This window comes from Dermacentor variabilis, chromosome 10 (genome assembly GCF_050947875.1).
Source record: "Dermacentor variabilis isolate Ectoservices chromosome 10, ASM5094787v1, whole genome shotgun sequence".
NCBI classification, from domain to species: Eukaryota; Metazoa; Arthropoda; class Arachnida; order Ixodida; family Ixodidae; genus Dermacentor; species Dermacentor variabilis.
This window is the reverse complement of record NC_134577.1, coordinates 58,232,341-58,249,819: the sequence shown is the minus strand read 5'-3', so window position 1 is coordinate 58,249,819 and position 17,479 is coordinate 58,232,341. Positions and strand designations below refer to the sequence as shown.

Below are 17,479 nucleotides of genomic sequence, written 5' to 3'. Positions count from 1 at the left end.
CGTCTTCCCCCACTCTGCGAGGACGCGTTCTGGTCACGCCTGCAGTCACTGTTCGCAGTTTATGTAGGTATCAGTGGACCGCAACTTCGACGGGGTACTCGACCATTGCTTCGGCGAGTGGCACTCTTTCTTGCTTGCTCTCGAAATCACTTCCCTGTTCACAGTCAGTGTGACCCAGTTTCTGCGTCAGTCAAAGCTTCTTCGAGGTGCTCGGCCGCTGTTTTGGGCGAGCGGCGTTGTTTCTTGCCTGCTCTCACAATCACTTCCCGGTTCAGTCAGTGTGACCAGTTCCTGTATCAGTCAACGTCTTCCAGGCTATCGGACGTTGTTTCTTGCTCGCCCTCAAAAGCACTTCCCCGTTCACAGTCAGTGTGACCAGTTTCTGTATCAGTCAAAACTTCTTTGAGGTGCTCGGCCGTTATTTCGGCGAGTGGCGTTGCGTCTTGCTTACCTTTAAAAGTACTTCCCTGTACACAGTCAGCGTCCGCAATTTCAGTATCAGTCAAGACATCGGCTGGTTGCTCGGCCGTTGCTTCGGGAAGCGGTGCTGTTTCCTGGCGCTTGCTCTCGAAACCACTGTTCAGTTCAGATTCGACGTTTCCAGCTTCTACAGCGGTACGCACTTCGACGGGGTCTTCGGCCGTTGTTTCGGCTACTGCGGCGGGTTCTCACTCGCTCGCGAAACCACACGCCTCCTCACACGCCGTAGTCGGGGTTACCCGCATTTCTTCTGGTTCCGTGCTATGCTCGCGCGCCGTGTGGCCGCAAATCATACACTTGCTGCACCACGGTACCGTGCATCTAAAAGACAAGTGACCTGTCTCGCGGCACTTCATGCACATTGGCGGTCGACCCGGGACAACGAAGATAAGCTTTAGACCGCGGTAGATCCACAGGTGCGGTAAGTCTTCCGGTGTCATTCCTTCCCTGAGACACAGGCGAACGTGCCGGGTGGTCTTGTTGACTTCGTCTTCGCCCGTAGACCACCTGTGACAGCTCACCCTCTTGACGATGCCAAACTCCTGAAGCGCTTCCCGTAGAGATGCATTCAAGATGTTGAACGGCACCCAGTGAACTTTCATCCAAATCTCTTCCGTACCAGGCTCAACGACGGCGCAGTACCGTCCTTTCACCAGCATGCCCCCGACATTTGCGAGAGTTTGCGCGGCCTCAGTTGTCTTCAGCTTAATCATCCATGTTTTTTGCAACGGCCCAAGGCCTTCGACGTCGGGGTCAAGTCTAAGCACTTTGGTTGCTTCCACAAAATCATAGTAATCGTACGGACACCCGCTCGGGTCGCAGTGCAGAAAAAGGCACCTATCCAACGCCTCTCGTTCGTCAGACGATAGGCCAGGCTCTGGACTACCTCGACCAGGCTCTTGACGACCTCGACCAGGCGCTTGACGACCTCGACCATGCGCTTGACGACCTCGACCAGACACGACCGATGGCTTTAACACTTCTTCGGCAGACGATAGGCCAGATGCTTGATGATCTTCACAAGCCATGAGCGATGGTTCTAACGCTGCTTCGGCAAGAGATACGCCAGACGTTTGATCACCTTGACAGAGCACGACCGAAGTATTTAGTACTTTTCCTTCGGCAGGCGACACGCCAGACGCTTCGTTATCTTGGCCGGGCACGGCGGAAGCCACCTGAGCGCTGCTCGTCGCTTCCGCTGCACTCGGGCACCAGTCGTAAAATGAATCGGCAGCTAATCAGCGCCAGCGTGCTTTTGAAGCAGGGTGCGGGTGACGTGGCCACTAGGGTGCCTGGATGCGCCCTCTCTGGCGCATCGAGGCACCAAGGTTGCCACACGGCCCCAACAAAAAATAGCCAAATGATCTCAAAATGTAGCCCACAATTGCCAGACCCAAATTTTTTGTGTGCGAAAAGTAGCCATAAACATAACCAAAGCGTTTGATGATGCTCTGCAGGTGTCTTATAGTTTCCAAATCTCACCGCGTATTTCCGGCTTCAAAATTAATTCTGGCGCATGCAACCAGCAGAACAATGGCATCAAGATCTGCGCAAAGAATTCTAGTGAGAGCTGCCACTCAGACGTGGATTTGGACGCCAATTATTGTTACACTGAGCCGAATGATTTCTTTTCCGATTTACTCATGACGTTATTGGTATTTACTGAGCCACGTTCTGAGCTGGCATTATTTAGTGCGTGCCTCGCTTTACCCGAAGCATCTTTCTGTAAGAGTCGGTCAAGATATTGCCTGCTCCAACCTCGAGGAGCAGCTTCGGCTGGTCGCGATCGAGTGCCCTATAGGCGGCCCGAGCTCGATGCATTTTGAAATAGGGATGCCTTTCCTAAGCTTAATTCATAAAATAAACATGTCATTTCTCTCCCGCTCTCTCTTTTTCTCGCAATTTTGTGTTTCGCTCGTAAGCAGCTCGACGCTGAGTTAGCAAATGCTGCCGCTTGGAGGCACACCGGACTCTGGAGAAAACTTTAAACCTTCTCGCATTTCCCTCGTGCGAAGAGGCGGCAGGTGTGACTGCAATACGCCTTTGAGTGAGAACAAACAGAACGACCTGCTGACCCATAACAGAAGAGGTCAATCAAGAGAGAGAGAGAGAGAGAGAGAGAGAGAGAGAGGGAAGGAGGGAGGGAGGGAGGGAGGGAGGGAGGGAGGGAGGGAGAGGGGGATGCATAGGAAGGCAGCGAGGTTAACCAGAGGTGGTTCCCGTTGGCTACCCTGCACGGGGGGAAGCGTTAAGGGTTATAAAAAGAGAAAGAGGGGGGAGAAGGGGGAGATATAGAGAAAGAGAGACGACCGCGAACAAAGCGCGTACACTATAGAGAGATAGGGCGCGGCGTTGTTAAAGTCTATCGTGAGGCCCCGTAGACCGCAGGAGCCTTAATAACGCGAGTAAGGCCTTCAACGCGGATGTTCTTTGGGAGCATTGACCTAAATCTTCGAGTTCTTATAGTGGACAATTGCCCAACCGGTCCAGTTTATAGTTGCAACTGCCACCTGGATTATGGCCCTCGCAATAAACCAGGTGATATTAGTATCGAAAAGAGTTGAACTGCGCAAAAATAAATTCCAACATGGATTTGTATAATATGTTATATATATATATATATATATATATATATATATATATATATATATATCTGTGTGCGTGTGTGTGAGAGAGAATAGAAAGTCAATAGAACACTTCATGTGCCTTTACAAATTGGGAAGAACTCTGCCCAATCACCACTGCGATGCGTATGGACGTAACAGTACCACATGCACCTATTATGTATATCGAGCGCAGTTTTTTTTTTTTTCTCATCACAGCTGGAAAATACGCGTGAGCAAATGCAATGTAATGACTAGTAAGACGAACAAAGAGGAATTACAATGATCTTAAAGTGTGTGCATATAAAAAGTAAGCCATTATCGCAATTACTCGTGTTCACATAGTTAAAAGGGGGAGAAAATGTCGCTGGGGTATGGTAGGAAAACCGACGAGTTATCATCCTGACGTTGGCAAGGCAATTACTCACCGACCTTTGGTGAGCAATCGCCTTGCCATCTTCACTGTCGACGAACATCGCTTTTCATATATTTGCAGAGCTTATCATTGTAATAATATGCAACGTTCAAGAAGTACCATGAATCAGTCTCAACTTCCGCGTAATACAAAGCGGCTTGACTAAAGCAAAGAACGAAAAGAAAGGAGGGCATTGCGTAGAGTGCCAGTTGATACTTCTCTCACTGGGGATACACGCAAGTTGATTAAATGTACAATCTAGCCCCTTTGAATTAACTTCTACTGCCACTTAAACCATATGTAACTGCAGAGTCGAAACGCGACAGAAACTGTTTCATCTGGCTCAAAATTTTCGCCGCAGTCCCCACTCTCTGTCAGACTAAACTTAATGTGAAGGAGAGCTTGCAGTGTCTCATTCGGCATGCAGTTTCTCAAATCATTATTTGTAAGCGGAACCTGGCTGAACACGCATTCGACGGCTGCGTTCGAAAGAGGCAGCGCAAATATAGGGACAAAACAAGCTCAGACAGTAGGGGGCAAATGTTCTCGTTTAAAGCGACTTGCGTATTTTTTTTTTCCCTGAAGTTACTGGACAAATAAAGAAAGCGGCGATTTGCGGAAAAACCAAGCACTAGGCTCCGAGGAACCTCTGATAAACATTGAAAGGACCACGGGCGAAAATCTCGCGCCACGACATGCGTGCGAGGACTTGAGCTGTTGTGTTAAGTCCACATAATAATTTTGCTGTATGGCTGCCGGTACGGAACACGTACGCTGTCAGCCGCAACGTTTTTCTCACTGAACCACGCGTGAACCCGTAGCAGACGACACCGAAACCAAAACACCTCTCTTCTGTTACGGGTCAGCCTGTAATGACCTGTAAATATGGCAGCCATGACTTAACGCCGCATTCCAAGCGCCGCCATTGCCTAAAAACACCACCTTCGAGATTGCCTACAAGTCTTTCCAGCACCAATGAGCTTTGGGTTTTGGTGAACCGGCGCTCCCGAATTTTGTCAGTGTTGACGTGCACGGTCCTCGGGACTTGAAAGCCCTTAAGACAAAAATAGCCCAAATATAGCCGCGCAGCCAACTCGAAATTTTCGACGCCAATCCGCATAAAAAGTAGCCCAATTCGGCTATTAATAGCCCGATCTGGCAACCCTGCCGGGCACACTAGTGGCCACTAGAGTTACTGGATATGCTGGCAGCATATACAGTGACTCTAGGGCCCAGGCAGCGTTAGCTCCGCTCCTTCCCCTAGTGGTCGCCGGGGTAGGCAACAATAAATAGTAATAATAAAAAAATATGCCGCTGGTCATGTCGTCTTCTTTGGCTGAGGGAGAAGTAAATTCTACGCCGAGCACCTGTTCCCTCTCCTTTTGCTCGCATTGTCACGCATCACGGCAGAGCCGCAGTGTTATCAGTGGAGCATACAGCGCAGGGGAAGGCCGACCTTTTTGTCCCGCAGCCCCCTCCGTTCCACAAACCTCCTTCCCGCGCGAAGCAAAATGTTCTGGCGCAGCTAACTTTTAAAGCGGCCCTCATAAACTTTCCCTTGAAATCTGAGCAACAGGTTTTAATCAGTGCGATGTTTCAACGAATGGGTATGGCCAACGTAATGTTTCTACGCACATACACCGCGCTCACGAATCCGCCCCAGTTTGGCCGATACCAAACGTTTGCCTATTACTGATTCTTTCTTGCTTGATTGCGTTCACTTGTCTCCGCCGTGTACTTCCGCCAACCTTTCGAGGCATGGCGCATTGAGAAAGAAATTCAACAAGAGGGGACAACTCGGCGAAAACTGGCAAAGGGGAAACACGTCACGCCTAGTGTTCGCCACCATCCGTTATTTGACGCGAGCATCAGAAAAAAAAATATGGCAGAGGCTTAGCTTGGCACCGAAAGCCCGGAACGAGCATTTATACAGAGCAAAATAAACACTTCCTCATTTCAGAAGGCGTCTTGCGTCTACCCCATGAAATCGCCAATTGCACAGAATCGATGGACGCTTGTAAATATCACTCGTATTTGTTTTACTAAATGAAGAAAGATTCCTCACCAACACAGGGCGTGGTTGAGCCCTAGATGCAAAAACAAATGCCGCGCCAATCAGCGCAGCCGTCGTAAAGCGTACCAGCAGTAGCGTTTAAAACACGCGCCCCTAAAACCGAAACCGAAAGTGGTTCAGGTGTTACTCGCATCCGCTTGGAGCGCTGTAGTTGAATGTCTTTCTTTAGTGCCCTCGTGCGTGACGGCAGGAGGTCGCACAATGGCTGTCGTCTCCGAGTTGCGGCTGCTACTGCTTAACTTCAGTTGGCATTGCGAAGCAGGTTGGGACACTTCGCTCGATGCCGCATATGGTGAAGAAAAAAAAAAAAAACGAGGATCTCGAAAGCCGCATGGCAGAGCTAGCATTCTATGATGCGAGATTGTATTTTTGTTGTTGCATGTTTTTTTTATCTTCGCAGGAGCACTGTGTGCAGATCCGAAACTACAGAGAAGCCAGAGCACGTTGTCATAATAAAAAAAAAAGAAAGTGCGTTGAAAGGGCAAGAACAGCTCATAATGCCGTGACAGTTAAAGACAAAAAATTAAGCCACTTGTCACTTATGTAGTAATCCTTTGTCGCATTGGTGATTTAAGAACTCCTGTTTCGGGTATTTTATGTGGCAAAGCCACGATGTGATTATCAGTGGTGGCGAAGTAGGGAACTCCGAATTATTCTGACCACCTGGCCTGGGTCGTTTAACGTGCACGGATTACAAGGTACATGGGAGTTTCAGCATTTCCTCTGCTGCCAGAAATCCAGCCGAGCCCGCGACCTTGTGCTCGCAGCTAACCGCGCATGGTCTCATTGAGTCACTGCGATGATTACTTCGCGAACAGCCCGACATCCTCACAGCAGAGGACACTTGAATATCAGTCAAATCACCGGAATATATATGCATATATAGAGGTAGTTTCGGGCATCATTTGCAGTTGCACATGTTCAAGTGTTTCGCTCTCCCTAGTGTCAGTCAGCTCGCTTGGGTCACAAGTTGCTGTGGTCCAAGGAAGGGGCGACGCAAACGCTTCTGGCGCGTCGGTCCAGTGGCGTAGCTAGGTCATATGGCACCCGGGGCCCTTAGCTCTTCTGTCACTCCCCCCCCCCCCCCCCCCGGGTGTAGTCGAGGAAGGCGAGGATATCGACCATTTTCGGCTGTCTTCAGACGTCTATGACACCCCCCCTCCTACTGGCCCCGTGCACTGGGGGCCCACGCCCCCCGCCCCCCCATTGCTACACCACTGCGTCGGTCCAGGGGCTTTGGACGCCGAGCACTTCATGGGAGAAATACAATGGAAGCTTGGGTGCACGGCAAACGGGCTATAGGTTTCCTTGCACTCTTTCGCATAACAGTTGAACAATTCGTGCCACATGAAGGCTTGCTGGCACGCGCGCTCGAGTCCTCTCTCTCTCTCTCTCTCTCGCTCGCTCGTGACGTCATAAAATGCGACTATTATTTGTTGCCGGAGGAGTAGAAGAAAGAAGATAAATCAGCTGGCCTCGCCAATGACGGCTGAAACGGCCTGCGAAAAGGGGAATAACAACAACAACAACAAAAAGGCAACAGGTTGAAACCATGGCGCAGGAATAAGAAAAATTTACAAGGACTGTTTGGTATATATACAGCACGTACAATAGCAACCATTGCGCAATTTAGTTTTACGTTTCCCAGCCCACGCGGGGAACACGATGAGTGCTTGCCGGCTAGGTCGCAGAATATGTGCCGACGGGTCACTGCGGATGTAGAGCGACATCCTATCAGAACTGGAAGTATGAGGAGCCAGCATGCAAGGTTAGGGTTCACAGTATGCTTCTTGGTACAGTCAAGAGAAATGTTCCACTGCAGACCACAGCATCAGGTAAAAAAAGAAGAAAAGAACAAGAAGCTTTTTATATTGCGGCGCAACTCCGCACCGTGAAATTAATAATAGATGCCAATGATAGTATTACGATATCATCGAGCGATTCTCGAGAGACGAGCCGCCGCGAGAACTACAGTGAACTTGGTCGGGGCCCTTGGCGCGAGCGAGGGTTGGCCTGCAGCTGCCTGGCTCCAGTCTAAATAGCCCGTAAATAGCCTCTTTTATTTTCCCTGTACTTACATAGGGAGGAAATCGTAGACACAGCGCGAATGTTGGGTGGCAGCGTTCTCTGATAATAGAAACATTCGTCACCGCTTTTTAAAAAAATAACGCCTCGTATAACGGCGAGGGAATTTCGCCCGAAAAATGTTGATCGAGATAAGAGCTCGCCTCGTATAACGGCGAGGGAATTTCGCCCGAAAAATGTTGATCGAGATAAGAGCTCCAGCGAACGTGTATCGGGCGCGTTCAAGGTCGACCTGAAGCGCGCGAGCGGCGCCGACTCAGTCGATGCCCGAGTGGTCTCGGTCGAGGGGACTGGCTGCCCCGGTGGCGACCGACTTGGTCCACTCCTCCAGCTGCTGCCGGGAGGCAGCACTTCCTCCGCACACGACGACCACCAGAGGCCTCGCCGGGTCGAGCCTCTTCTGACTGCGCATCTGGGTGACCCGCGCTGCGTACACGGCGGCCAACGAAGCGCCGCACGCGGGCTCCACGAGGGCGCGGTGGTCGTCGGCGAACCGGTTGCACGCGTCGACAGCGAGCCGGTCGGAGAGCACCATGGAGAAGATGCTGCGCGTCCGGTACAGCTCCAGGATCCTGGTGCACACCTTGCGCACACCCAACGCCGCTGCGATGCTGGTGATCCTGGGCAGCGTGACCTGGTTGCCTGCGCGCAGTGAGGCCCGGAAGGAGTCGGCGCCTCGCGTTTCGACGGCAATGATGGGCACCTGCGCCCAGCCGGCAGCTTCCATGCCGTCCGAGAGGCCGCACACCAGTCCGCCGCCACCGACCGAGGCCACAACGGCGGCGGGCACCTGGTCGACCAGGTCCTCCTTCATCTCCGGCACCATGGTAGCGTTGCCCGCCCATATCAGCGGATGGTCGAAAGGGTGGCAGTAATACCCGCCTTGGGCGGCGACGATCTCCTTGGCTCGTTCGTCGGCATCGTCCCAGCAGTTGCCTTGCACCTCGACGCGAGCCCCTTCAAGCCGCAGCTTGTCGACCATGCGACGTGGCACGTTGTGAGGGATGACTACCACGGACTCCATTCCCAGCTGGCGCGCACCGTACGCCACCGCCATGCCAGCATTGCCGCCAGAAGCTATGACCACTTTGGAGGCACCTTTGCGCTTAGCGTCCTGGCACAGGGCGCCCATTCCCCTGATTTTGAAGGATCCCGACGGCTGGACGTTGTCCATCTTGAGGTAAACCCGCTGCCCGTAGATCTCTGAAAGCGGCAGGCTCTCCAGTAACGGCGTGCGGACGTGCAGCGGCCGGGAGTGCCCAACCGTCGGCAGCCTGTCGCTGGCAGCGGGCCGTGGGGAGCCGTCCTCCATCGCCGCAGTCCGCACTGCCACGTGCGACGCGAAGCCGTAATCGCAGCTGGCTTGCTGGCTTGTATTACGATATCATCGAGCGATGATGATGATGATGATGATGATGAAGCCTCAGCCAGTCGCACAAACCCACTATGTGGGATAGGCCACGAATCGGGTGGTAATATGATTGAATAAATAAAAGAATTTGGTTAATAAATAACTAACACAAAAAGTAAAATAAATGTATAATCCGATGCCAGTGCGAGCGATGTAATCGAGCGATGCTCAAGAGACTAGCCGCCGCGAGAACGACGATGAAGTTGATCGGGGCCCTTGGCGCGAGCGAGGGTCGGCCTGGCTGCCTGGCTCCAGTGTAAATAGCCTGTAAATAGCATCTTTCGTCTGCGTCTTTCCATACGTGAGGTTACCGATCCCCGTCCTCACCACGGAACTCCGAAGTGGTCGGCACATCGAGCTTGTCACCATGCCTCCTGGCGACGAGCCCACCTCTGCAACGGCTTCGGCTTGTCCGACTGCTCCAATCGTCACGGTTGCCCCACATCGCGACCCAGGTGTGTTCTCTGGCCTGGAAGGACAGGATGTTGACGACTGGATCAAGCTATATGAACACGCCAGTGCTAATAACAGGTGGGACCCAGCGATTATGCTCGCCAATGTCATGCTTTATCTCGGCGGCACCCCACGCGTGTGGCGCCAAACGCATGACGACGAGATAACCAGTTGGGACAGTTTCAAATAAAAGCTACGGGAACTGTTTGGCGACCCCATTGGGCGCAAGGTTGCCGCGAGAAAGGCTCTTGCGTCTCGTGTTCAGTCATCTACAGAGCCGTACGTTTCATACATCCTCGACGTCTTGGCTCTATGCCGCAAAGCTGACGATATGTCCGAAGCAGATAAAGTGACATATGCGCTAAAAGGCATCGCCGACGACGCTTTCCATTTGCTTGTTTTCGGCAACGTCTCGACTATCGACGCCATCATAAAAGAATGCCGTCGCCTTGAACAAGCTAAGAGCCGTCGTATCTCACACCAAATTACACGGCTACCCAACACTGCTGCTACGTCGACATCTGAGGGTCGACCGCGTCAGACCACCACCTGTGACGATATCACCCGTATTGTTCGCCGCGAACTCGAGGCCGCCTGTTCGCCAGCTTTCTCCACGACGCCTCCCGATCCGCCACCAACCACCATTGCGATGATTCAGGCCGTCATCAGGCAGGAATTTGAGAACATGGGTCTGAACTCCGTGTGTTGCACGTCCCAACCCAGCGTTCCCCAGTACTCTAGCGGCCCTCCTCGTCCCCGGGAGTCCTTTCCTGCCACACCTCGCCGCAACCCGTCCGAATGGCGTACCCCTGATGACAGGCTGATCTGCTTCCACTGCTGTCGCATCGGTCACGTCGCTCGTCACTGCCGCAACGGATGGCTACCACCTCCTCGGACATACGCCGCCACTTATTCCGGCACCTTTGGACCTTCTGTTCCCCATACCACCGCCATGAACCCACTGCCGCTGATGCTCCTGCTCCGAACCTTCGCTACAGCCGCGCTCGCCCTCACCTCGACGCCATCAGTCTCGTTCGCCCCCAACCCCGTCGCTTCTGTTTACCGCCTATCGCCCCCTGGATCCAGCCGGAAAACGAGTCACTGCATCTACTGGAGGTGAAGCTGCGTTGTCGACCCTGCCCTCAAATCCACTGCTCACGCTACCTACGAACCGAAATCTTCTTGACGTTGACGTTGACGGCTATCCTGTCACGGCACTCATCGATACAGGAGCACATCTTTCTATTATGAGTGCTGCCTTCCGACAACGATTGAACAAGCTCCTCACCCCAGCGTCGGCACGCGTCGTCCGCGTTGCGGATGTCGGTACTGTGCCTATCATCGGCATGTGTACGGCACGTGTTAGCATCGCCGGCCGCCACACTCCTGTCCTGTTCACCGCAATTGCTCATTGCCCACACGACCTCATTCTCGGCCTCGATTTCCTATCCGCGCATTCTTCTCTTATTGACTGCTCTTCCAGTACCCTTCGCCTTGAGTTGCCGATGCTCGCAGAATCTTCTGACGCACCCCACTGCCGCTTACGCCCCACCGGCTTTCTTCGCCTGCCGCCAAAGTCAGTAGCCTACATTGAACTGTTGTCTTTCCCACCACTTCCTGATGGCGAGTGCCTCGTCACTCCTCTGCCCGACATTCCAATACAGTATGACGTTACCGTGCCTCACGGTATACTATACTGCGAACCACACTTGCATGCCTGTCTGTAACTTTGGATTGGCAAAGCAAATTCTACCGCAAGGTATTTACCTTGCCACCGTTGATTGTCCCGGCGACCAATACGTGGCAGCGTTTTCGACCGATGGTTCTCGCGAGCTTAGCATTCCCCTCCCGCCAGCCTCGGGCGCCGATCCCAACATAAAGAAAATGGTTGCTACGGACCTGTCCTCTGCGCAGGCTGAAGACCTTTGCCAAGTATTACCGTCCCATACCGAGATATTTTCGACTTCGACGATCGCCCTTTAGGCCAGACGCTCGCGGTCAAGCATCGGATTCTTACTGGTGATGCTACGCCTATTCACCGACGACCGTATCGAGTTTCTGCGTCGGAACGCCGAGTAATTCAAAACGAAGTGAACAAAATGCCAGATAAAAACAACATTGAGCCTTCTTCGAGTCCCTGGGCGTCACCTGTGGTGTTGGTTAAGAAGGACGGCACGTGGCACTTCTGTGTAGACTACCGTCATCTAAATAACATTATTAAGAAGGACGTCTACCCGCTCCCACGTATAGACGACGCCCTTGACTGCCTGCACGATTCCAGCTATTTCTCGTCTATTGACCTTCGTTCGGGATACTGGCAGATTGCTGTTGACGATATGGACAGAGAAAAAACCGCGTTCATCACGCCTGATGGCCTATACCAATTTAAAGTAATGCCGTTTGAATTATGCAACGCCCCTGCCACCTTTGAGCGCACAATGGACTGCTTGCTCCAAGGTTTCAAACGGTCCACATGCCTCTGCTACCTCGACGACGTCATCGTATTCTCGCCAACGTTCGACACTCACCTTGAGCGTCTAACAACTATACTTGATGTATTTCGAAAGGCGAAGCTGCGGCTTAACTCGTCCAAATGTCGTTTTGGCCACGGAAAAATTATGGGCCATCTCGTTGACGCTTTATAGAGTGCAGCCTGATCCCGACAAAACTCGTGCTGTCCGAGAGTTTCCGGTTCCGAAGACAGCCGCAGACGTTCGAAGTTTTGTAGGGCTATGCTCGTACTTTCGTCGTTTTGTTCGAGATTTTGCGACAATTGCTAGACCCCTCACTAATCTTTTGAAGAAAGGCGTACGGGGTACTGCAGAAACCGCCGCCTTATCTCGTCTTGTCACTCTTCCAACCTCACCACCCATTCTCGCTCACTTCGATCCTGATGCCCCTAAAGAATTGCGTACAGATGCCAGCGGTCATGGCGTAGGTGCCGTCTTAGCCTAGCGTCAGTGTGGCCAGGATCGCGTTATTGCTTATGCGAGCCGCCTCCTATAGCACTATCGGAGCGCAACTATTCCATTACGGAACAAGAATGCCTCGCTGTTGTCTGGGCGGTTGCGAAGTTCCGTCCTTACATTTACGGTCGCCCATTTTCCGTAGTCACTGACCATCATGCTCTCTGCTGGCTCTCATCGCTAAAGGACCCTACAGGCCGGCTTGGTCGATGGGCTTTGAAAGGCTACAAGAATTTTCATATTCCGTGTTGTACAAGTCTGGCCGCCTGCACCAAGACGCTGACAGTTTGTCGCGTTACCCTGTTGACGACTCTGACTCCTCCAATATTACCAGTGCTTCTTGCGTATTCTCTGTATCACAGCTGCTTCATTTCGCCGACGAGCAACGCCGTGACGCCTACATCAGAGCACTCATCGACCGTTTTGAGCACTCTCCGGCCGATGCTACTCTACGCCTCTTCGTCTTCCGCGACGGTACTCTGTACCGTCGTAACCTTCGTCCGGACGGCTCTGAGTTCCTACTTGTAATACCTGAACACCTCCGCTCCACCGTTCTAGAAGAGCTTCACGACGCACCAAAGGCAGGGCATCTCCGCGTATCTCGAACATATGACCGTGTATGTACGTCACCGTTTTTTTCTGGCCGGGCCTTGCCCGTTCCGTACGACGTTACGTCGCCGCTTGTGAACTTTGCCAACGACGCAAGAAGCCTTCCCAGCTCCCCGCTGGTTACCTGCAGCCTCTCGACATCCCTGCCGAGCCCTTCCATCGTGTTGGCTTAGACCTTCTTGGCCCATTTCCGGAATCTACATCAGGAAGCAAGTGGGTTGCAGTCGCGGCGGACTACGCGACCCGCTACGCCGTAACCCGTGCTCTTCCGACCAGTTGCGCAACTGATGTTGCGGACTTCCTCCTACATGAAATCATTTTGATGCATGGTGCTCCGCGTCAATTGCTAACAGACCGTGGCCGTAAGTTTTGGGCCAAAGTCATCGACGACATCATGCGTGCCTGCTCAATACAGCAAAAATTTGCCACCACCTACCACCCCCAAACGAACGGCCTCACTGAGCGTTTGAACCGCACCCTTACAGACATGCTATCCGAATACGTTTCAGGCGACCACCGTGACTGGGATCTGGCTCTACCTTACATTACCATTGCGTATAACTCTTCCCGTCTCGAAACTGCTGGCTTTTCCACGTTTTACCTCTTGTATGGCCGCGAACCGACGCTACCACTGGACACTGTGCTTCCGTACGCCATAGCTTCAACTAGCGATTATGCCCGTGATGCAATCGCCTATGCTGACCATGCTCGTCAACTTGCGCGCGCTCGTCTACAAGTGTCTCAAGACAAACAGAAGCAACGCTACGACCTCCGTCACCGTGATGTCTATTTTGTGCCCGGCACCCTCGTGTTGCTTTGGTCACCATCGCGTAAAGTTGGCCTTTGTGACAAACTGCTTTCCTGTTACACAGGCCCATATCGCGTGCTCCGCAAAGTGACCGATGTCGCCTATGAAATCGCTCTAGCCACGCCCATTATGCCCTCCGCTGTGACAACCATTGACATTGTCCACGTCGCCCGACTCAAGCACTACAACTCTCCACGAGCCTTGGATATTTAGCAGCACCGTGACGGCGCTTCTGCCGCCGGGGGGGGGGGGGGGGGGGTAGTATCACGATATTATCGAGCGATGCTCAAGAGACGAGCCGCCGCGAGAACGACGATGAAGTTGGTCGGCCTGGCTGCCTGGATTCAGTGTAAATAGCGTGTAAATAGCATCTTTCGTCTGTATCTTTCCACACGTAACAATAAGAACATGCGCGAGTAAGACGTAACACGTGATTTTAGCCGACATTCCCAATATAGCTGCGAAGAAAAATGTTTTTGTGGCACTATTGGTCTCCGAACTCTTGCTATAGTGATTTTGCATATTTTTTAATTAACAATTAAATTCTGGAATTCTCTAACGTGCCAGAACCACGATGCCATTAGGAGGCATGTCGTGGTGTGGGACTCCGAATTAATTTTGACCACTTAAAGTTCTTTAACGTCCTCCTGAAATAAAGAAATGAAGGACTAACTACACGAGCGATCTTGCATTTCGCCTCCATCGAAATGCCGCCGTCGCGGTCGGGAGCCAACCCGCGACATCAGCATCGCAACGCCATAACCACTGGGCCACCGCAACGGGCACTTTCATTTGTGGCTTCGTTTCCCAACATATGGTCACTATGACGCAGCGTTAATACAGTAGCGTCTGCGAACGCGCCAATTCAGCTCCCACAGGAACTGTCCCCAATCTGCCGTCACATTCTAAGTCTTGTTTCCGTCTTGTTTGTTTGTAAGCCTAGTTTTAAAGCGAAAGCTTCACTGGCCGCGAGCTTGCAACGATTTCGCCGTGGCCGCGCTCCGAGGAGGCACATGACGTCACACCGCGTTCCTCGTCGTTGCGTTCGCCTCCACTCGCTTCGCCAGCTGCGTCGCATGCCTGATAACATGTCGGACAGTGGCGTAGCCGAAAATTTCGTTAGCGGGGGTGGGGAGGGGGGGGGCTCACGTTGCAGCTCGGCCTCCTCCTTAAGAGGAAGCTTTAGCTGGGGTGCTGCTATTTAAATACATGTAGAAAGGTAATTCCTTTTTCCTCGCAACAACTGCACCAAATTTGACGATGTTTGTTGAATTTAAAAGAAAAACTTAAGTTCTAGTGACTGTTGGTTTCGAATCTTTCATTTAGGCGGTCAATTCTTTATTAAAATTGGCCAAAATCACAAATTTCCAGAAAACGAAACTATCAAGTTAAAAGTGAGTAACTCAACAATGAAAAAATGATAGCACAATTCTGTGAATTGCATCTAATAGTACATCTACAGCGGACAAAATAGATATGTTAAACATGAACTCCCCAAAAAATTTGTATTATGGAAATACGACTTTTGCAGAACCCTTGTACACAACGTAACCAATTCACGCAAGATACAAATTGACACACCAAATTTGTTCGCATTGATTTTCCTAATAGTTGCCTTTTACAGAACCGAGATATCTGTTCTTGGTACATAGCTATTATTTTGTAAACGTCGTGCTTCTATTTTTTCGAAATTTCAAATTTTTCAAAATATTTTGTACAAAATTCAGGCCGCAAATCGAAATTCCGTTTCCAACAGACACTATAATTTAGCTTCTCTCTCAAATGCTCCAAATCTCATTAAAAGCGATTAGCAGGATTATCTCAGAAAAGCGTTTCTGCGTTTTACATGTATTTGAATAGTCCGCGTCGGATTGGGCCCCAACTAAAGCTTCCTCTTAAACAATTTGTCGAGGGATAAAATACATGAATAATAACTGCATTACCATTGTCAAAAACGCTGCAAACGAATTCTTGAACCTCTACGCACTGTCCAAACAAGTAAAAAGTGTATTTTTTCATAAAAGAATATTCTCGTATGGGCCAAAAATTGTGCCCAAAGTAACTGATATCAATGCTTCCATGTTTTTGTATATTTAATAAGTAAAGAAAATATCACATGAACTTTAGAACTAAATCAGTTCGAAACCAGGAAAGCAGCGCATGCCGCTGATATGAAAAATGAAAAGGCCATGAAATGAACAAGTTGAGGACAAATATGTTAGTGAAACTTAGTCATTCAAGAACCGTGTTTACATTCTTGTATATATGCAATGGCCAGTGAAAAATCTCCATGACGCTGTCATTTGTTCCAATGTATTACGCAGGAGCAGCTGTCACCGGTCGTGAATCGTGAGTAAATGCACCGAAATTATAGTCGCAACAGAGAGCACGTATAAAAAGCAAGAGTTCTGCAAGCTATACGAGGGCGAGTCAAATGAACGTGAGCCAATGCGAATATATGACAAACGGGGTACTTTATTAAAAAGTAGTCTTCATGAAAATTTAGACATTTGCCCCATTGACGAGTCGCGTGATTACCGTCTCATGAAGCTCCTTAGGTTGCTGCTTCAAAAAGTCTGTAACTGACTCGTTCACGTCATCGTCCGGCACGAATCTAGTTCCGTTGAGCTGTTTTTCGGTTGCCCCAAAATGTGGAAGTCGCAAGGGAACAGGCCTGAGCTGTCTGACGGATGTTGCAGGGTTTCCCACTTGAACTTTGCCAGTTTTGTATTAACCACATCAGCGACGTGGGGACGGGCATTGTCGTGGAACAAGATGACCCCATTCGTCAATTTTCCACGTAGTTTGTTCTTGATTGCGACACGCAGTGGTTCCGGCGTTTCACAATATCGGAAACAATTGATAGTCTCTCAAGATTGAGCAAATTCTATCAGTAATGACCCCTGACGATCGAAAAAAAAGTCAGCACCTTTCCGGCGAAAATGACGGCCTTTGCGTTCTTTGGCCGCGGTAAATTCGAATGTTTCCACCGTAAGCTTTGCCGTCGTGTTTCAGACTCGTAGTAGTGGCACCATGGTTTGTCCCCGATCACAATAGCAAACAAGAAATCGTCGTCCTCATTGTGATACCGGATCAGATTAGTCAAAGCAGCGCCAAACTTCTCCGTCTTCTGGCGGTGGATCAAAATCTTGGGCATCAATTGCGCACACAAGAGCCGATAACCGGGGTGCTCATGAATTATGGCGTGAACCGAGCCGTGACTGATTTTCACACGATCTGCCAGTTCATCGATGCTTGTCCTCCATTCTTGTCTCACCAGCTCATCAACCTTTGAAATTGTGCGGTATGTGATTGCACGATGGCATTGGCCCGGTCTTGGAAGGTCTTTGCGACTTTCCCATTCTTCTTTGAACCGTTTGCTCCCACGCTTTACAGTGGCCAATGAAATGCAATGTTCGACGTACACGGCAGCCATACGGCGATTAATTTCTTTTTGGGAAACACCTTTAGCTGTCAAAAACTTCGCGACACCACGCTGTTCAGCTTTTGGGGTGTCCATTATGTCAGGCAACCATGTTCAACCCAGTGTATGAGAGCATTAAAGAACATTTATC

The 17,479-nt window shown here is 50.9% G+C and overlaps 2 protein-coding genes across 2 annotated transcripts in view; one reads left to right on the top strand and one right to left on the bottom strand.

Moving 5' to 3' along the window:
- Positions 1–17,479, top strand: part of LOC142560581 (MYG1 exonuclease) — a 274,671-nt gene that overhangs the window by 219,776 nt on the left and 37,416 nt on the right. The window lies entirely within an intron of this gene.
- Positions 7,694–8,969, bottom strand: Srr (Serine racemase). Its single transcript, XM_075671136.1, has one exon. The coding sequence runs from the start codon at positions 8,967–8,969 to the stop codon at positions 7,914–7,916; it is 1,056 nt and encodes a 351-aa protein (XP_075527251.1). The 3' UTR covers positions 7,694–7,913.